Raw genomic sequence first — 22500 nt, forward strand, 5'->3', positions numbered from 1 at the left:
ACACACAAACACTCACTGTCCTCATTGTATCTGCATACAACAACAAACTTGTACACACACACACACACACACACACAGACACACACACACAGTTAACAAAAAGCAAACACAAACATTTCTGTGGCGCTGAGACGACATGTGACAATTACGACCAAGAACGAGAGCCGAGTGTGTGAATGAAGAAAGGAGAGAAACAGAGAAGAAGAAAGAGGAGATGACAACGCTCTGAATTTTTATTCTAATCCGATCTGACGTCTGCTTGGTTACACACATGTTGTGCGTGTCTCTCTGAGTAACGCAACATGTTTTCTGCCGCTGAACTTTTTTCTTCTTTCGTTCAAGAGAAAACAGGTTTGAGTTTGAGTGAGTCCATCGTCCAGGAGAAGAAGAAGTGTTCAGACACAAAGACTGACGGACTCCAGGTCAGCTCCGACGGGTTCAAAGCTTCTAACAGTTTTTATCGTGTCGCTCTGGAGCGGAGCTGCAGCGAACCAGAGGAGCTGCAGCGAGCCAGAGGAGCTGCAGCGATCCAGAGGAGCTGCAGCGAACCAGAGGAGCTGCAGCGAGCCAGAGGAGCTGCAGCGAGCCAGAGGAGCTGCAGCGATCCAGAGGAGCTGCAGCGAACCAGAGGAGCTGCAGCGAGCCAGAGGAGCTGCAGCGATCCAGAGGAGCTGCAGCGAGCCAGAGGAGCTGCAGCGATCCAGAGGAGCTGCAGCGAGCCAGAGGAGCTGAGGCGTGTGAGGCGTCGCAGGTTGTTGTGTTGCTGTGTGACATTAACGTCTCATACTGAAACGTAATTCATCTAAAGTTTCGGTTATAATCACCGCCCGCAATGACGCAACTTAAAACACATGACCGCTCATTTCAGGTTCGGGAAAATTTAACGAAGCATAAACCTGGAAAATAAAATTTAAAAAAATGATGTGATCGTTTTCAACCGTCAGTAAAATCTGAAACCAGTTGTGTAGTTTCTGCACATTCAGGACAAAAAGAAGCGAGGAGACGATTCTGTCAACACACACACAACAATGTGAACACACACAAAGACAAAACACACACACACACACACACACACAGGAGACACACACAGGAGACACACACAGTCCCAGAAGACTTCAGCACAACGAGCAGCAACAAACAACAAAACGTGACATCAGGATGTCTGACCCAGGAAGCGTTCGACTCAACACACACATTACACACACACACATGAAACACACACTACACACGGGCAGACACACACCGAGGCAGCGCTCTGCGAGTCTCTGGAGACAAGAGACGAGGACTCAGATTCTCCGGAGCTGCAGAAGTTTCTTTTGTACGATAACAGAGATTTTTGCTGTTTCTAAGTGTTTTTTTTTTTTTTTTAATGGTTAACGATATTTTCATTTTCTCTCCGTCGCCCACTCCCTCTCTTCTCCTTCCCTCCTGGTGTCATTCCTCGCCACTAGAGGTCGCTCCAGCGCGATCATCTCGGACATAAACAAACTCTGTCGGCCACAACTTCCTCCGAGTCCTGTTGAACAGACTGAAAATAAAGATGGACGACGATTCTTCACTTCCTGAAACTGTCCAGAGATGAAGCTCTCCCTTCTTTCTATTTCACGGCTTCATTCGTTCCTCTTTCCTTCTTTCGTTCCCGTCCTCCACTCTCCTTCCTTTCTTTCATTTCACCTTTAATTACTTAGCTATCCTTCCTTCCATCTGTCTTCCCCTTTTCCCTCCTCACCTTTCATTTCCATTCTTTTACATCTTTCCAAACCATCATTCTTCATCCTTTCTTTCTTCCTCCCTCGTAGGCACCACAGTAGGAAGGATGAAGGTGTTTCCGACATCTGCAGCAACAAATTACTTTTCTTCTTCCTTCCAATCGTTTATTCATTTTTCTTCCTGTTCCTGTCCTCCTCCTCCTCCTCCCCCCTCTCCCTCTCTCCTTGTTCTTTCTCTCCCCCTCTCTCTCTGGATGGAGGGAGGTTGGGAGCGTTAACAGCACAGCGAGTATTGCAGCAACAATTACATGTGAAATTAGCCTCGCCTCATAGCCTGCAGTGTAATTCCAGCCTTCTGAGGCGTGGCAAAGTCATCTGTCTCTAATTAAAGATTCCCTCTCTCTCTCTCTCTGTCTCTCCTTCCCTCAGCTTCTCTATATCTCCCTCTCTTGGGTTAACATTCATCTTCGTCCTCTCTCTCTCTCTCTTTCTGGGGGAGGAACATGGGTGAGAAGGTGCGTTTGAAAACCTGATTCAGCTCAGGTCTCGGTTTTCAGCGGGTGAAACAAATTACTTCCTATTTTTTTCTGTTTCATTTCAGTTTTTTTTTTTGGGCCGTTTTTTCTCTTCTTTCCTTTCTTTGTTAATTATTTTCATCTTTATTTATTCATTCTCTCAAACACAAGACTGAAGGATGAACCGTTCAACCAGTATCCTGGATGTAAACGCTCTGGATTCATTATTACAGATCAAACTCTCTACAAACCTGCTATAATATCACTGCAAACCTAATTCCTCTCCTTTTGAAATATGTGTCAAACATCATTTGTTTTTTAAATCTGGTTTTATTTCTGTAAATCTGCTTCTTCTCTCTAATAGAAGAATCAACAGCTCTTCATAAGAACACTACCACCTTTAATTCATTTTTCATTTAATCGACAAAACTGCCTCTTTTATTTCACGTGAATTTAAACCAAACGCCAGACGTCCCAGTTATTCACCAGCTCTTGAACGCAGCATGTGTTTGTGGATCTGCGTGACCATATGCAAATGTGACCTGATCCGTGTCAGGCGAGCCGTGCACGTACATTTAACAACCTGTAATATACACAAAAGAGCGTCGCAGACGTTTCTCACACATTTTGCAGCACGTAGTGATATTCAACTTTGTGTGTATGTTCATGAGCTTCACGTAAATCTTACATTTCTATTTCTATTTTTCATTCCGACATCATGTGATGGTTACAATGACGGAACAATGAGGACAGAAGAGACGGAAAGAAAGAGAAGCAGAAAGAGCTTTTCTGGAAGAGCTCAGAGGATATAGAGCTTAAGCCGTCTGTGTGTTTCTCAGGCATGACTCTCTACTGGAATATAACCCTGTGTGTGTGTGTGTGTGTGTGTGTGTGTGTGTGTGTGTGTGTGTGTGTGTGTGTGTGTGTGTGTGTGTGTGTGCTCAGCCTCCTGTTGAGGTTGTGTACTCTCACTGTTGCCCTCAGGGTTTAAGATGGAGACACTGACGACAGACACACCGGCTGAGAGTCGACTGTATTCTCTGTTTTCATTTCTCTCTTTCTCTGCGTCTCGTCTCCACGGAGATTTATCCTCAAAAGAAAAGTCACGTCATCACTTCCTCTCACCCAGAGTTGGATGTGTTTACGTTTTGGACGCTGTGTGTCTCTAATGTCCACACTGAAGACCCGAGGCCTCCGTTCCTCTGGAACCTTCCACCACCGGGAACCTCTGGAGGAACCATCGCAGGAACCAGAGTCTGAGTGAAGTCCGAACTCCTGAAGTACAGGAAGCTTCGAGGTATTTTTGAACCGGTCGCTGTGTTCAATCAATAATTAACCAATTAGAGGCAGACTGCGGCGGAAACGCTTTCAGCCCCACCTGCCTTCTGAGGACCGCAAAAACTTTCTGGATGTTTAAATTTCTTAGAGCAGTAGTGTTGGAATTAGAGCTAGAGCGGTGGTTTGGTTGGATGACAGACGTGCAGACTGTCTCGTCAGCGACCAATCATCACGTCCACAGTCAAATCTGTGGGTTTGATGACACGTAGACAAATAAACTGTGTCCAGAACAGGAAGTGAGAGAGTCACTACAGACGGAGACGGGACTGTGGGATCAGATCTTTAGGAAACGCGTGTGGAACAAATCCTGTGCACATTTAATTTGAGACTTTTCAAATGTTAATGAACAACATATCCTCGTTACGTTAATAGAAACTAATCCAGTCGTATTATGTTTCCTTCAAAACGTATTCGCTGCAAATTAGTCGTATAAAAACATCATTTATCAGGTTCAAAGGGTTAAACTGTTTTATGAGGAGAAATAAAGTCGTGTTGTTTTCTCTCTCTCTATCAGGACTGTGTGTGTGTGTGTGTGTGTGTGTTTAAGTGTTAATCAGTTCAGTGTCTCTCCTGGTTTGGACTACAGATAACCACTGAAAACACACTGTGAGAGTGTGTGTGTGTGTGTGTGTGTGTGTGTGTGTGGCCTCAGACAGAGCTCCTCTGTCGCAGCAATACTGATTGGTTTTGGAACCCTGTTAATGAGCAGGTGTGTGTGTGTGTGTGTGTGTGTGTGTGTGTGTGTGTGTGAGCATCTCTGCTGCTAAATTCTCATTTCAAATAGCCCATGGTGCTCTGATAGAATGCTGGGCTACACACACACACACACACACACACACACACACACACACTCCTGATAGCCACTGTAATTAGTTGGACTCGACTGGAACTCGCCACGGGGAGAAACAGAGAGCGAGCGAGAGAGGAAGCGACGTCTGTGATGACTTAATGCAGTGAAATGTTTTCAAATGAAACCTTGAGTCAAACTTTTGATTTGTCCCAGAGAGGCCATGTTGCTAAGTAACCGTCCACTGATCTGCATCTGACACTCTCTGCTCCTCTTCTTCATCCTGAGACGTCTGTGTTTCCAACCCCATCAACACGTTTCCTCCCACGGACTCACTCTGAAGAGTTTTTACTGGGCGGCCGGCAGGAGAAACTCTGGAGGATGTTCCCAGCCGCTCACATTCAGCCCCTCTGGATAACTTTGGGAGATCATCTGAAGTTCAGTGCAGGTCTGGAAGCAGCTTCACAGAGAACACAAGCTGCTGGAGACACGTGTGATGAATCTGGTCAAAGCTCGACCAACCGTCAAGAGCCGAGCTTAACGTGAGACGTGCTCCTGCCGACACACAGCAAACACAACCTCCCCGACCGGAGTGACAAGTTCACAGACACTTTAATATATTATTATTCTATATTGGTATAACACCTGCTGACTGATGCGTCTCCTCTTTTAAATGATTTCCAGTTGTTGATCATGAAATCAAAATACTTTTAGTCCAAACTCAGTGGTGTGTGTGGGAACTTCACACCACAAACACACACACACACACACACACACACACACACACACACACACCCCTTCCTCTTTGCTTTCCAAGGTTGATAAGTGCCTCCATCTAACATCACAATAAACAGTAGAGCTTCAGTCTGCCAAGCCGGGCTGCAGAAACAACTGTCAGCCCAGCGTTCCTTTTCCGGAGGACACACACACACACACACACACACACACACACACACACACACACACACACACACACACACACACACACACACACACACACACACAACACTCACACAAACACTCACACATACACACTCTCCCTTCTCACTCTTTTCTCAGTTGCATGCAGCACACACACACACAAACAAAAACACACACACACACACACAAACACACACACACACACACACACACACACACACACACACACACACCTCCAAAAAGAACACGTTTTGTTGGGTCCTGGTGTTTCTATGGTTACAGGGTCGAGTCCCCCCAGCATTTCAGGGGAGCACAGCGAGGTTCTGTAACGTTCACATGGAGGCCAAAAAAAAAACACTGGAAAAAACATGGGGGTTATCCAAGCACACACACACACACACACACACACACACACACACACACACACACACACATCCTGGAGTGTTGGTAATGTTGTGGTGTGTTGTTCATGAACTTGGAACAACGGTGGAAACACAAATCTCAGAGCGACTGAGTGAAAATACAAACATACAAAATCTGAAGTCGTGATTTCAGTGCTAATGGTTCGTTCCTGAACTGCTTCAGTTTAAATTCTATATTTGTGTGAATATCACAGGTTGAGCAGGTTGATGCAGATTCAACTGTAAGATGTGAATCATTAAGTGAAAACATTAAATTCTAAAGATCATTTTAATATTCAACAAAACTCACAGTTCTTAAGTTTAACAAACCTCCATGTTTAATTTAACATCGAGTTCACAGGTTCTGTTTTTATAAAATAAAGATGGACGACACTTCCACACTTCATCCTAAAAATATTAAGACATCTCTGATTCCAACACACATCTCGAGCCGACGATGACGATGGCCACTCGTATTTATTTATTCATTTAATTTGAACGCTACCTCGTCTGGCTCCTTGTTATTTCACTTATATTTACTTTTCTTGCTTTGCTGTCAAAGCACTTTGTAAAAACATTAATATTATTATTACTTGAACATGTGATATTGACGTGTACTTAGATTTTTTTTTTAATTTTTTACGTTTGCAAACATGGAGGAGGCGGGGTTTAATGAGAGAGAGACGCTTTGGCTTCACTTCTTGGAGCCACCGTGTTCATGCAGCGTCTCCGGGTTTGAGAGTTGAGTGTTTTAATATAGAGAACCAGGCCCAGCGAGTGATAACTGAGTGATATGAGATTAAAATAGCCAGAATGAGCAGCGGACTGTACACAGCCCTGCAGCTCTGTCTGACTGAGGCAGAGAGACAGTATAAGAAAGCGACCTTGGAATGGGCAAGGAGACGCTGTCGAGCTCCGCATCAATATTTTAACAGGAGAGTTGACACATCAAAAAAAAAAAAAAAAAAAAAAATAGAGCGAGAGGGAAGGAGAAGAATGCCCAGCGATTCCAGAGTCATCTAAAATTCATGCATGCATCATCACCGCCATGAATATTCATACAGAGATGAATATTTAAGTGCAACTCCTATAGAGAAATTAGGTTCATCTTTACACTTATCAATAATTCGCAGGCCAGGTGAGTCACATCAGATGCTGAATAAATCATGACGGCACTCTCACACTCACACACACACACACACACGCACACACACGCACACACACACACACACACACACACTTTCTGTGATTGTGAGGAGCCTCGTGATTATGATTCGCTCTCTGGAACCCTCACTGTGACCATCACGAGTAAACACCCGACACAAACCTAATTCTCTCTTTCATAGTTTCAAGCTTTGCTGCTTTATTTGATCCAGACAGTCGGGAGTGAAGGGAAAGGCGGAGGTAAGGTGACATGTTGCCTAAACCTCACACACACACACACACACACACACAAATAACAAAAAGTTCAGACAGAGAGAAAACGAGTGAGGCACAAAGGTACATGCGTGTGTGTTGCTTTGCAGCGGTGCCTTCTGGGTAAGGGGAGACTGAGATGTCGGCAGCGTGATAATCACACCTGCGTGAATACGTTTCTGTTTTTAAAGGTGAGTTTCAGGTGAGTTCAGTGTATTTGACTGTTTACACATGAACCCTCAGAGTTTCTCTTTCGCTGCCTCGTTCTGATGCTTCACATGACCAGCAGGGGGCGACTCCACTGGTGGTCATGTCTCTGTGTTAATAAAAAGTTTCTGGTGCCGGTGAGAAGTTTTGTTTTGTTGTGAAGTTTCTGATCCACATAACAACAGACAGGAAACAGACAGGAAACTCGTCTCACCTTGAAGAGTTGATGTCTCTGCTCCTCTGACATCATCAGCTGGTGACTGTCCATCACCATGGCGTCCATGTCCATCAGCCAGTCCCAGAGCTCCTGGTACTCGGCCTCGAACTCCTGCAGACTGACGGCAGAGAGAGAGAAAGATTATCAGTGGAATCACTGCTGTCGTCTCACGTTGTGGTTCCTCCGTGTTCTACTTCCTGTCATTGTCGTAAGTGTCCCGCAGCAGTGAGACATAAAGTGAGAGAGAGACACTGACGGATTAAATCAGAGAGAGAGAGAGAGAGAGAGAGAGAGAGAGAAAGCAGAAAACTCCTCAAGTGGCCGTTAGAGGAGAAACTAAAATGTCCTCCGAGAGAAACGAGGACAGAGATTCTTTGGACGCTGGTTCTTTGATTGCAGGTGAATCAAACACATTACATCACTGGAGTGAATCACACGTCTGACAACACACATCGACGGAGAGTCAAGATGGACGACGTGTCTCCACGTCCTCTGTTCAGAAATGAAGGTAAAATACGAACGCTGCCATCGGACCCAGACGGTGGAGCGGAGCCGCGGTATCGAACGACCACGAGCCTCAGCTGCAAACATCAATCAAACGTTTCTGAGAAGTTTGGTCTTAATTCGTTATTTGATGAGATGAAGGCTGAGACCGACTCTGATTGGTCGATTGACTCTGCGTCAAAATGACGTCATCGGCACAAGATGGCCGCCTTTGTATGTGAGATATTCTGTCTTCATTTCTCGGGAGGACTTGGACACACGTCGTCCATCTTTATTTTACGGTCTGTGGTTCCCATGAGAAGGTTGAAGCTAATTTTACAAGTTCAAAGTAAATGTTTATAACGGACAGATCGTTCGGCGCTCTCTCGCACCATACGAGGACAATTCAGTGTCTTCGTCCCACAAAGAGACACACACACACACACACATGCACAGAGTTTGTCCAACAGCAGGTTCCAGATGTGTCCTCGTGTTTTAGCTGCTGGATATAAAAGTGTCCTGCTCCGGACAAATCTGTGTCCACTAGCCGACTTAGTTTTCTAACTTCCTTGTTTCCTTCTCCTCTCTCTTCCTCCCTCCTCTTCTATCCCATCGTATCGTCCCTCATCTTCCTCAGCCTCCGTCCTTTAGCTTTCCCTCCCCCTCCTCCTCCTCCTCCTCCTCCCTTGTCCTCTCACCTCCTCCTCCTCCTCCTCCTCGACACAGGATCACATCAAATATTTATGCTGCTGGAACAGGGGCCGATTGCTCAAACACACACATTACTGTCAGTCGTTTTGTTAAGGTGTCCCTGAGTGTGTGTGTGTGTGTGTGTGTGTTTATTATTTATATATTCGGTGGTTTTCGGTCTCGGCGGGGATCGCCAACATGTTTCTCAACATTAGCGGTGAAATTGCTTGGAATTCTCCGGTCGCCCACGACGACAGTTTGACAGCTCTGTCAGGCCCACAGCGTTTCTACCACAATTCACTTACACACACACACAAAGTACACGTACACACACACAGACACACAATCGCACAAAACAATTCCTCCAATACACAAAACAACACAGCTACTGATAATTACATGTGCACACAGAACCCACATTAAACACTACACAAGAACACACACTGACACAGACACACAACTGGAGGAGTTGTCAAAGTAAACAAAGTAAACTATGAATGAAACAAACGACAAAAGACAAAAAACTACACGTTGGTTTTCGATTCACGTCGAACTCTGAGGTGAAGACGTGTTTCCTGTCGATGTATTTATTACCCATAAGCCTCCAGCGGCTTGTGAAGGAATGAGAAGTGAACACATTATTTTAATGAGTCCAAGAAAAGTGCGTTCTTCAATCAATCCTCTTTCTAAAACTTCTCTACTTTCCTAAATGTTCAGAGATTTAAAAACTTTTGCCTCCTCCTCAAACCAAAAGTTCTCACTCTCACTTTCTAAACCAGTGACGCGTTCGTGTTCCTCCACCAACCAGAGCAGCTTCAGTCACATCTCTGTCTGTCCAGACTCTCGTGAGGTCACGCTGACCTTTGACCTTTGGAATCTGATCAGTTCGAGTGGCAACTGATCGAACTTTGAAGAAATTCACGTTCGAGAGGCCGAAAAACGTGTTTTGTGAGATCATCACGACTGAATACACGATGAGTTCATCCATCAGTCAAAGTGAAAGTTTGAAACTAATTCCCAGACTTTACAAAACGTCCAGAATCTACACTTTTGAAAATTGTCTTCACTTTTCTGTGTCCTCCTCTTTTTACCGAATGTCCACACTCTGTCAAAAAAAACCATACCGGGAACAAAACGTTCCAAAATGCACTTTTTAAAAACACCAGTTTACGGCCGTGTTACAAACGTCACAAACGTTCTTTCTCCTCCTCCTCTACCTCCCGTCTTTCTAAACTCTCCTTCCCTTTGTCCTCTTCCTCGCTCCCCTGTCCCTCCATCGTCTTCCGCTACAGGACAACAGAACATCTTCCCACCTCCTCCTCCATCTTTCTGCTCACATCCCCTCTCCCCCCTCACAGGCCCCTGTCCTCCTCTGCAAGTGATTCTCAACGAAATGAAAACAGAGAAGAAGAAAGTGAAGGAAGCGAGCGCTGCTTCCTTCCCCTGAGGCGGCGTTCCTCATTATGCGGCGAGCGGAGCGGCCCTTTACTGACTCAGGCAGATGAAGGAGATACAACACTCGCGCAGATTGTTTTCTCTTGTCGTTTGTCGTTGTTCACTCCCCCACCTCCACTCCTCCTCCTCTCCCCCCCCACGTTTCCGTCTTGTTCTCACACTAATGTTAACTAAACGCTTTGTAAAACAGGATTCTCTCGGGGGGGGGGGGGGGGGGGTTTGGAATACGAGAAAACAGACAAATCGTAGAGCAAGGAGCGACGTGGCGGCACTGCGGGGCTGCGTTCGACACCGGGACGGTTACACAGCTGTTTGAAGTGTCAGGTTCTCTCTCTGTCACGCGGCTCTGACGGCGTGCGTGGGAGAGTTACAGCGAGCCGCTCTGACATTTAGTCACTTGAGGAAATTCAAATTATAGAAATCTATTATTCATTTCTATCTTGTCATGATTCCAGCAGATACAATGAGGCGGAACGTGTGAATCTACACAGCGGAGACAAACATTGATACCGGTCAGAGAAGAGGTTTGATCGATTCTCAGTTACAGATGTTTGACTGATGTGGAATTTGTTTTCAACAAAAACAAGGTTCGGGTGGATTCAGGTACATTTCTGCCACTCGTCTGTTTCAAACATGAGATCAACGTATTGTCTGTAATTCTCTTCAGAGTTTAAAAGTCTGGGGGCGGAGCCTGTAGGACACACACGTCTGTCTTCTAAGCTGGAATGGATTCATCATCTTCCACTTTCTACTCCCGTCTCTTTCTTTTCATCACTTCCCAAGTCTCTGTCTCCCGTCTGCTGCGACTGTGATAGCAGCTGTAACCACTGACTCTAATTCATCATCCTCCTCCCAAAGAGGAGGAGGAGGAAGAAATGTCAGGTGAGGAAAGAGAGAGAGAGAGAGAGAGAGAGAGACAAGAGGAGGAGAGGAGGAAAGTTGAAGTAAGGAGAAGAATGGAGAACGAGGAAAGAAAAGAAGTGTGAACAGGCGGAAACGAAAAGAGGTAGAGACGGGATGATGGCGAGAAGAAGAGTAAAGATAAAAGATGAGAGGAAAGAATGGAGGGATGGGGGGAGGGGAAAGTGAAGGAGGGAGGAGATGAAGTGATAGAGTGAAAGGTTGAATGAGTCATTGGCAGCCGTCACCTTTCAGACAGAGAGCGTTCGATTTATGAGCGATTCAGAGACATTCGTCTCATGGGTTCATCCGACAGATGTTACAACACAGTGAGCAGCAGCACAGCGCCCCCTGCTGACGCTCACTCACTCACCCACTCACTCACTCGCTCACCCACTCACTCACTCACTCACTCACCCACTCACTCACTCACAGATAAGCAGTAAAATTCACCTGCTGCTTTGTGTTATATTCATTCATTTACTATTTTCTTAATCCATTCATATAATCATTCAACTGTTCCTTTATGAGCTTCATTATTCATTCGTTCACTCAATGTTTCCCTCATTCTTTCTTCCATCCGTTTATTTGTGTAATTATTGATTCACTCATTCAAAATGAATTCACTCTTTAATCAGTAACTGTATTTATTTGTTGAGTGATTGATTACATCCATTCATTCATTCATGTTATCACACTGTTGCTCTCTCACTCTTTAAACAATGAAGTCACTCACGTCCATTTATTGAGGCGATCACTCGTTCACCCACTCTCTTACTCACCCACTCTCACCCATTCATCGAGAGCTTCCTTCACTTACACACTTATTTAATGATGAAGTCATCCCTTCACTTCTCCCATTCATTCATTCATTCTTTTTCCTATTCCTGCATTAAATTGACTGTTTATCAGTTTATTTTTTCACTCATTCATTGGTTCTTTCATTCATTTCTTGTGGTAATGACTTTTCATTATTACGTGAACACGAGCGTTCACGATTGTTCAACCCCAGAATCATTTACCGGACTTTTCGGTTCTTTAAAAACCAAACGACACAAAGTAAAAGAGATTTTTCTGCCGTCGAACTTTCTTTTGTTATTAATTAAGATTCGAGATGTTTGATGTGAGATCAGTGAATAATTCAGTCTGACTTTCATTTTCTTTACAACTGAACCAAAACCGGGAAATCTCAACTGAGCTCAACTCACAGCAACCGGAGAAAAACATGTAACATCCAGTTAATGCCAAACTCATCACACACACCACTGCACGACAGACACACACACACACACACACACGCACACACACACACACACACACACACATCTAAAAAAGAAGGAGCTAATATATGAATAACCAATGAGGATCTAACACATCCAGAGCAAATTACTGAAACATTACACTGCTGCAGCCACAGAGGAGAAAACACACACAAACAGAATGAATCTTTCATTTACATTTGTGTGTCTGTGTGTGTAAACAACTTATGTTCCTTTTATTCAAATAGAGGAGTCCACAGTTTACCAAAACGAGTGTGTGTGTGTGTGTGTGTGTGTGTGTGTGCACTGTGACGACGAAACACAAAAAGTCTGCAGGAACAAAACATAGGACGGACTCACTGTGAGAAATTTAAGCTTCATTTGTCATTTGCATACACTCAAGTTTGTGTGGTTATTTTTTGTATACTGTATGTGTGTGTGTGTGTGTGTGTATGTGTGTGTGTGTGTGTGTGTGTGTGTGTGTGTGAGTGATAACCACGGAGGGAGGCTCCTCAAAGTCGAGGATGAAACGCCAAAAGGCAGCGTGACCAAAGATGCCGCTCGCTGAGCCCGGCCACAGCAGATTACTGTTGTTAACACTCGTACTCTGAGTGTGTGTGTGTGTGTGTGTGTGTGTGTGTGTGTGTGTGTGTGTGTGAGTGTGTGTCCTCCTCATCATAACAAAGAACAGTCACATGATGTTTTCGGTCTGTTTGTGTGTCTCTGTTGTGTTTTCTTGTGTTTGTACATAGTTGTACTTTTCACTGACGCTCTGTCGTGGATGAGAACGTTTTCTTCCTCAGCAGTTGGAAGTTAAAACGCGTTGCTCAAAGGTTCATCAGTGGGAACCAGGAAGTGGTTCAGGGATCGAACCCTCAACCTCCCACTTTCCAAGCGTGCACAGTAAATGTAGGTGTAGTGGTGACGAGCGGTATCGATAAATGATTCGACGAACACTGACGACGTTTCACCCACTTTACACTTATCACATGATGAACTCCTCGAATATCATAAATCATTTCAAATATAAAAACTTGTACTGAGCACTTCTTCGTTGGTGTTTACCTGTTGCTTCTGGCCATCTGAGTGCAGTGCCTCCTGCTGGTGGATGAGGGGTAGCACAGGCTGCTCAGTTTGACGGCCATCTGCTCCAGAGCGGCTCGCTGAGCTTCTCGCTGACTGGAGATCAGTTCAGTCTGGAAACACAATAAAAAACAAGAGTTTTTGAAAATCTGCACTTTGGTCGGCGTTTGTTAGAATCTGTTTGTTTTGACGAGACTCGAATGAAGAAGCAAAGGTTTCTGTGCGAACAGGAAGTAACAAGCAAGATGTAATCAACCGAGCAGCCTACAGGGGGGGCCAGCTGCAGCTTTGTAGTTCTTGGATTTTTGGTCAAATGTCCGTCACTGAAAATACATGAATTCATTTCTGTTTACGACAAAACATAAATAAAAACTTCACAGTAACTTCAATTTATTATGCTCATGATAAAAACTCACATCTTCATCATTAGATCAGTTTCATTTCACCAGATCAGCAGAATCAAAGTAGTGTGTGTGTGTGTGTGTGTGTGTGTGTGTGTGTGTGTGTGTGTGTGTGTGTGTGTGTGTGTGTCTTCCTCTGAGTGTGATTAGCTGTTTATTGCAGATGAATGAGATCCGGCTGTGCCATGTTTTGACGGACGTGCCCTTTAAAGCCCGGGAGCGACCAACAAGCCACTAGAAACACACTCCAGGCTTATCCTGCACTCTCATCTCCGCTGACACACACACACACACACACACACACACACAAACACACACACTTGCATATCCATATGTACATGTATATGCATATAAATGTATCTACACACACCTTGATTACTCACACCCACACACAAATCTCACAAACACAAATTACCCATAAAACCCCACACATACCCATTTTGCATGAATCGCATATCTCTGGCGCAAATTACCACACACACACACACACAGACACACACACACACACACACACACACACACACACACAAATCGACCCTGAATTGCTCCACACACAGAACAGACGACACACATATTCATACGCGGAGCGTGGATCTCGACTCTCAAATGATCCGTCACACACAAACACACGCGTCACATCCAGTCACACTCGGCATCCAGACACAATCATACAGAGGCACTCAGCACGGCGCTCAGATGTAATTGCATACAAACTATATGGAGATGAGGCTTCAATTGAACCAATGAAGGCAGAGCGAGCGTGTACAAACAGCCCCACACACACACACACACACACATGACCGCCCAGTTTTTTTTTTCCTCATTCGGCAACAATCTGAATAAAGTGTCGTTGCGTCGCGTTTGCCATCCGATCTACTTAGCGGACTCGGCGGAAGGATCTGAAAAGGTCATCCAATCTGTGTATGGCAGAGCGGCTCAATCAGAGAGCTAATAAACAAACCGGCAATACACAATCAACAGCGCTGCCTGTGTGTGTGTCTGTGTGTGTGTGTGTGTGTGGGAGTGTGTTTTGTTTTTCTGTGTGCTGCTATTACAGAAATGAAACTAACTGGAAGCTCTCAGAGAAAATGTTTCTCACTTTGTCTAAATGTCTCTCCACTTTCATTCATCACTCCTCCCTGCTTCTCTCCGGGTTGCGTTTGCAGCCTGTTTGCTGCCTGGTTAGTCGGCCAGTGAGTCAGTAAATCAGTCAAGTTGTTCATTAGTTGGTTAGATTGTTCTTTTCTGTGCTAATGTGCTCCTCCGTGCAGCTCAGGACTCTGGAGCTGGGCCCAGAATTACATTTAGAAGAAGTGGAGAAAAGGTTCTGTGTTTAAAGTGAGTGGGAGAAATGTCTCAAGGAACTAGAGAGTTTAAAGTGAACTTTTAAGTCCGTGTGCCAAAAAGTAAAAATACTTTAATGTTTATTTTATAGTTCTCATCTTGTGAACGTTCCACAAAGATGTGATTTTAATTAAATACTTTAAATCTTCAGAACCTGGTGGGACGAGCTCTGTCCATGGTGCTGATTCTAACGATGTTACGACAATTTTAATTCCAGCTTCGGGTTTTTCCCCCCAAAAATATCAACATAAGATTTTTTTATATAATGCAGGTTTTCAACAAATTCATAATTAGTGACGTTTATGGTAACGGGCTCACTGACACTTCGACAGTCCAGTTGGAGCCGTTGAAAACAGGCGGATGGAAACAGACGAGTGTTCGGAGAATTAAAGGATGAAAGGATCCTGAGATCCTGAGATCCTGAGATCCATCCTATCGCAGGTTGAGCTTCTTGTTGCTCTATAATTACATTTTATACAGCTAAGTTTTTGGTTTTGTTTTTTTTTAAAGACTTTAAGAAATATGGTGCTACGCTTAAAGTGTGTGTGTTTGTGTGTGTGTGTGTGTGTGTGTGTGTGTGTGTGATTTCAAATGGAACAGCTGAGTCTGGAGTTTCCAGTCTTGTCTTTAACGTTGCTAATAGACACAAGAATCAATGAGAATCTGCTTCATTTGATGAATATGTAGACAATCCCCTGACACACACACACACACACACACACACACACAAACAGACACACACACACACACTCGGAGTGTTTTTTTTGTGGATCAGTCTGTGTGTGTGTGTGTGTGTGTGTGTCTGTGTGTTGCACTACAATGTGCTGAATCAAGTCATTTTGGGGTTTTTTGTTTACATGTCAGGGCCAATTTACCCAGCATCCCTAGAAACCCTCACAAGCACATCTCCCTCGAGGTAAATGTGTGCAAGTGTGTGTCTGTGTGTGTGTTTACATGCTGAAAAATCCATGTGTGTGTGTGTGTGTGTGTGTGTGTGTGTGTGTGTGTTTGCTGGCAAGTGCACATGTTGATTTGCTGCTGTGAAAATGTGGCTCGATGCCCTGCGTGTGTACATGTGTCCTCCCGTGTGTCTGATAGTGTGTGTCTGAGTGTACGTTGATGTGTGTGTGTGTGTGTGTGTGTGTTTGTGTGTGTGTGTGTGTGCGTGTGTGTTTGCTTCCTGGGGTTTTCCCGGGGCTATAACTGCCAATCAAACAGCAGCGTGAGGACTCAGAGCTGAGCAGCAGCAAATAAACACGCAGCAAGATCCACAGCACATCGTCTGCTCTTCAGCGTGATTCATTAAAAACAAATACCAGCTAATTAATCAATACACAACTCAATCAACTAATCATTGCGCTGAATCCATAAACAGGAAGTAAAGCGTGTTCATTTGTGCTAAATAAAGCATAACGTGTGTGTTTGAAGCCACATTATCTGTCTCACTGTAGCCTCCTGTCTGTCCCCTGCGAAGCAGCAGAGACACACAGGAGACACGTTTTGTGCGACTCGAGTATCCAGCGGCGCTCGAGGTTTCCCCTCAGCCTCGCGTCTTCAGTCTGGAACATCTTAATGCCAGGAGTCATGTGACTGAGCCCTGGGCCGCTGGCGGACTGGGCTGATTGTTGCCTGGAGCGTTGCCTGAAAACAGTCTTCTAGGAATTGAGCGGGTTTTGTCACAAAGACATGGAGATGAAATTTAGAGTAAGAGATTCCCTCCTGTCTTTCTGCTGCGCTCACCGACTGAGAAACGTGGAACTCTGCGACTCATTATCTTTTCACTTTAATGACACACGACGAGTGTTTTATCAACGGCAGGTCGATGACACATAGAAAAGTCTGACTGAGAAAAACTGAGAGTTGTAACAGACGCTAAATATTTGCTGTTATTGATGTGGGCTCAAAATAATACGAACCAAATGACGTTGAAATGAAACCTTTGTGTTTTTACACGTTAAAAAGTCTTACGAGCTACACGGCTTCTGGCACCAGTGCACACATGGCCAACAGGTGGCGATGGTGAGCATATTGATGGTTAAAACCTGAAGAGCTGTAGATGTGAGGACTGAAGGGTGTGATCTTACAAGGGGGGGGGGGGGGGGGGGTTGCTTGTGTGTGTGTGTGTGTCACAGGTCAATACTGGAGGTGAGATATTCCAATAACAGGGTGTTTTTGTCTTGATAGAGCAGAGCAGTGGGTAATGATACAGGATCAATAATGGATTTGAGATGTCTGCATCCAGAGTGCACACACATAAACACACACACACACACACACACACACACACATTAACACACACACGTGTTCATGTCGATGCTGTAATACAGTTTGATTTGTGTGAATGCTCAGCTTTCATCTTTGAAAGCAGAAGAATAATTGCAAGCAATACAACACACACACACACACACACACACACACACACACACACACACACACACACACATTATGACAGTCAGGCTGTAACGCTGAAGGTTCAAGAAAAAGATTCAAAGACCAATTTTAGAATAAAAACAATGAGAGATATTTTCTAGATTCTCAAAGAAATCACTTCATAAACTTCTCTGTTCCAGATGTTTTCACTCAAACCTCTGTTTTAATCTACGACTCATCCATAACTTTCACTTCTGTATGAATCTGAATCGTTTCATCACAACTACATATTTTACACTTCAGTTAAAATCACAGTTTTATAAAGAAGCTGCAAGAATCTGTTCAGGATGTTTTTGAAAAGATTTTTCTTCTGAGAGAAAAACACAAAAATAAAAACAAATGGTCGGTCGCATGAATCTGAAGAGAGCCACATCTGTGAAACAGAGGGGTGTGTGTGTGTGTGTGTGTGTGTGTGTGTGTGTGTGTGTGTGTGTGTGTGTGTGAGTGTGTGTGTGTGTGTGTGTGTGTGTGTTGTCCGCAGGCTGCTTGTGTTGTCCAGATGTTTCTGCTGAGGAATCTACATCTAAAGTTAAAGTTTAAACTTCAGCTCACCTCCTCTTCTTCAAACTGACATTTTATAACCTCTCTCCCTCCTCCTCTCTCTCCTCCTCTCCCTCCTCCTCGCTCTCCTCTCTCTCCTCCTCCTCGCTCTCCTCTCTCCCTCCTCCTCTCTCCCTCCTCCTCCTCTCTCCCTCCTCTGTTGCTTCATAGAGCTCTGAGCAGTGTTTTTGCACATAAAGTTTTTACCATCCTCTGCAGGAAGGATTCTGGATTTTCAAACATCTTCCTCTGTGCCCTCCTCCTCTGTGCCCTCCTCCTCTGTACCCTCCTCCTCTGTACCCTCCTCCTCTGTGCCCTCCTCCTCTGTGACCTCCTCCTCTGTGCCCTCCTCCTCTGTGACCTCCTCCTCTGTGCCCTCCTCCTCTGTGCCCTCCTCCTCTGTGCCCTCCTCCTCTGTGACCTCCTCCTCTGTGCCCTCCTCCTCTGTGACCTCCTCCTCTGTGCCCTCCTCCTCTGTGATCTCCTCCCCATCTTCTCCTGTCAGTCTGCGATGTCACCTCCACCTCATCTCTCACTCGTTCTCATTAAGATCTGATTTTTTTTTTTTATGTTGCTTAATTATTTCCTAATTAGTTTGCGTGTTAATTAGAATAGTGGCTAATGTTAATTAGCTGTATTAATGGGAGCTGCTGTAACACCTGCCCCCAGCACTGGGCTGCACCACCTGCCATATATCTTCATCTGGAATCAGCTCCCTGACTCTGACTCTGCAGGATATGTTGTAACACTGAACCGTCACTTATCGTATTTCCTTCTGTATTATTCTTTTCCTAAAGTCCGACAGCTTCTGTCGTCATTGTGTTTATGACGCGTGAGTTTATAATCTAACAGTGATAGAAGAAAGTAAAAGTGAAGGAACAGAAGTTTGACGCTGAACTCAGGATGTTTCCACAGCAAAACTTACAGATCGCTCCTTTAAATCTTTAAATCTTTAAATCTTTAAATCTCAAACATTTCATGAAAGTTCTTTTAGTTTCTTCCTATAAAATGTTTTAAAGTCACTGAACTTTAACTCAGAAGGTTTCATCCTGTGTGTTCAACAATATGAGACTGTATCAGGCATCAACATTCACTGTGTCACACACACACACTCACTCACACACACACACACACACACACACACACACACACACACACACACGCCTGACACCTCTCTGAGTTGAATTAGCTGATCTCCCAGCATGCTCTAGTGATGCAGACCTAAACCGCTATTAAGAAAAAAATCGCAAAAGAGCCCAAAGAAAGAGCGAAGAGAAAATGATGATCACCTGAAAAATCAATAACATCTCTCCTGTCCCCGCACACACACTCACACACACACACACACACACACACACACACACACACAGTTTATTGGTTAAAGACACGGCAGCGTGCAGGTGGAAGTGTCTCTGATTGGCTCGGAGATGCTGAATGACAGACAAGGTCAGAATCACTTCACTGTATCCTCATGCATGTCTATTTATCTATTACAGCACACACACACACACACACACACTCACACACACACGCACGCACGCACACACACACACACGCACACACACACACACACACATACAATCAAGCAGAAGACAGTTCTCAGAGATAATTATGTGAGAAAAGAAGGTTTCGTAAAAACTAATTTCAGAAAAGAGGTGAACTGACACATTGAATGTGGAGATGGAGAGAATAAAAGAAATGTGTGTGTGTGGATTAGAGGGGGGGGGGGTATATATAAGACATCTGTGGGATGCAGGGACATTCTAGAGAGAAATAAGTTATATTAGAAAAGCAAAGACATCTATAGAATCTGGGGACATTAAGGGAACAATTGGACAGTTTTAGTAAATAAGGGCGATGTATAAAAAGTGAGGACATTTATACAAAACTAGAATAATAAACTAAACCTTCTATAATAAATGAGGACACTTACAGAAAATGAAGACACGTATAGAGACATTTACAAAGATTAGATGTTTAAGATTAAAAGTTTGCTTTATGGATAAAGTTTGTGTTCAGGGTTGTGAAATGTATTGTGTTAAAAGGTGTGTGTGTTTGTGTGTTTGTGTGTGTGTTGTGGTCTTTGCACGTCCACTAAACTAATCGAAGAATAAAAATTACAATACACCGTCAGCAGAATCCACAGGAGCTAAACATGCTGCCTTTCTGTTGTTTTCTCCTCCATCCATCCCTCCATCATCCCCCGTCCATCCCTCCATCAGGTGGAGTGACCTTGTATTTCATTTACTGATAATTACATGGATTTATTCCACCGAGAGGCCTTAATTAGAATGCTAGAAATATTGATTGCCTCTATCATCTCCCTCTCTCCTCCACTCATCCCTCCTCCCTCTCTCCCTCCATCCTTCCCTCCATCAGCCCCCAAACAGTTTGAGAATCAGACAGAAACAGAGAGAGGGCTGAGAGGAAGGAGGGAGGCGGTAAAGAACAGATGAACATGTTTAAAAAGACTTGATTTGTTCTTGTTAGCAAAGAACGAATTACACCGTGAAAGTTGAACGTTAACTGTTGTTGTGACTTGAATTTAAAAATATCGGTTTTATTTTCTTATTGAATTATATAGAAAGAGAAAAGTAAAGCTCCTGCAGCTCAAACCTCAGGTCAGTGATTGTATTTGTCACAGTGTCGGAAAGTGTGATTGTTGTTTAGCCACTACAAGAAGTTTCTGATGGTTTTCACGTAAAGGAACAGCCTGAAAACAAATATGAGAATAAAAAGTTCATATTCACAGAGAGATTGAATATAATGTGCTCACTCTGCTGTGAGGTGAAGGTAGATCCATGTTTTTAGATTACACTGAATTACATCTCTAGGGTTATGATCTAAAATCTTTCCACTGCCCTAAACCAGGCTGGTTGTTGGTTCGAATCTAAATAACTCTGGAATGTTTTCGCCTCTTTTAGCTGCAGATTCTGGTTTTAAAGAACTTTTACAACCCGGTTGAGTCTCAAGTGTTTCAGCTGTTTTCTCAAGGAACACATCTGTAAACATCTGCTGAGCGAAGTGAGCCTCCAGCAGGTCAGATATTCTCTGAAGGGCTGATAACATCGGGTTCAGGTCGAGTTCATCTCTCCCTGCTCGTCAGTCTACAGTTTAATATCATTTCACTTTTGAATTTCAACAACAAGCATATCTGTCCTCTGCTCGGTTGTTAGTGATAATCAGTGGTTTATCCTGATATCAGACAGCGGAGATCACAAAGAACTCACTGATTATCAATTAGCAACTTGATTATTAATTACATCTGTGAATCATCGTCACAAAAGCATTGTGGGATGGAAAAACTCAGTGGCAGAGAAGAAGAAACACTAAGTGAAATGAATTATCAGCCGAGCTAACGGGCCTGCTGACTTTATTTTCTGCTGGTCGAAGCAGAAAGACGCCGCTCTGTTTCTTTTTTTTTTTTTTTTTGATGTTTGATTAATTATTTTGGTGCCAATCCATTTCTGCTTCCCTCCATATTTAATTAAAATATCATTTTAAAACATAATTAAGTTTTTAATCCAACTGCGAGTGAGTCTCCAGCAAAGCCAAGAAGACTCTCTCTCTCTCTCCCTCTCCCCCACTCTATCGGCAAATAGGAAGCTGCCTGCAGGCTTCACACACACACACACACACACACACACACACACACACACACACACACACAGAGGTGAGTTAAGCCTTCAAGTTGCAAGTAAGGAACAAATGTTGTGAATCTTCTGTTCAGTGTGAGAACATCCTGTCTGACCTGGGTTGTACTCAGTGTGTGTGTGTGTGTGTGTGTGTGTGTGTGTGTGTGTGTGTGTGAGTGTGTGCATGCATGTGTAAACACCCAGCATGCTGCACAGCGGCTGCTGATGGCCGAGCTAATTATGCATGAAATCAAATATGATTTAAAAAACAACATCACAAGAAATTCTTTCTCTGCTACAACGCAAACACACACACACACACACACACACACACACTCACACACACACAGACACAAACACACACACACACACACACACACACACACAGCAGGAGGGTCGGGCAGATGATGTTGATTGAACACGTTTTTGTTTGGATCTTTACGTTTCTGCAGTTTGTAGAAGAACAAGAGGAAAGTAGAAGGAAGGACGAGCTGCAAGGATTCACATCTGATCTGGAATCAGACTGAAGAGAGAGGTTTGATGTTCCTGAAATCAGTGATAGGCTGCTGTACCTAAATGTGAGTATTAGTACACGGTCAACAAAGGTACAGTTTGGGCCTTAAGACAGAATCCAAAGTACTTTTACTTTGATACTTTGAGATGAGACGTTAAACCACCGGAGATCAGCAAAAACTTCCGCGAGAAGAAAAGACACTCTTCAAACATATAGGTAATGTAATCACACACACACACACACACACACACACAC

At 44.0% G+C, this 22500-nt stretch overlaps 1 protein-coding gene across 5 annotated transcripts in view; it reads right to left on the reverse strand.

Moving 5' to 3' along the window:
• akap6 (A kinase (PRKA) anchor protein 6) overlaps positions 1-22500 on the reverse strand; it is a 121610-nt gene that overhangs the window by 44200 nt on the left and 54910 nt on the right. For all 5 annotated transcript variants that reach the window (XM_069536254.1, XM_069536257.1, XM_069536256.1 and 2 more), the window contains 2 exons: positions 13364-13494; positions 7509-7629 (listed from right to left, as the gene is read on the reverse strand). In XM_069536254.1, coding sequence (XP_069392355.1) covers positions 7509-7629; positions 13364-13494 — 252 coding nt within the window. The remainder of the gene's footprint in view (positions 1-7508; positions 7630-13363; positions 13495-22500) is intronic.

Source organism: Paralichthys olivaceus, chromosome 12 (genome assembly GCF_024713975.1).
Source record: "Paralichthys olivaceus isolate ysfri-2021 chromosome 12, ASM2471397v2, whole genome shotgun sequence".
Classification (NCBI taxonomy): domain Eukaryota; kingdom Metazoa; phylum Chordata; class Actinopteri; order Pleuronectiformes; family Paralichthyidae; genus Paralichthys; species Paralichthys olivaceus.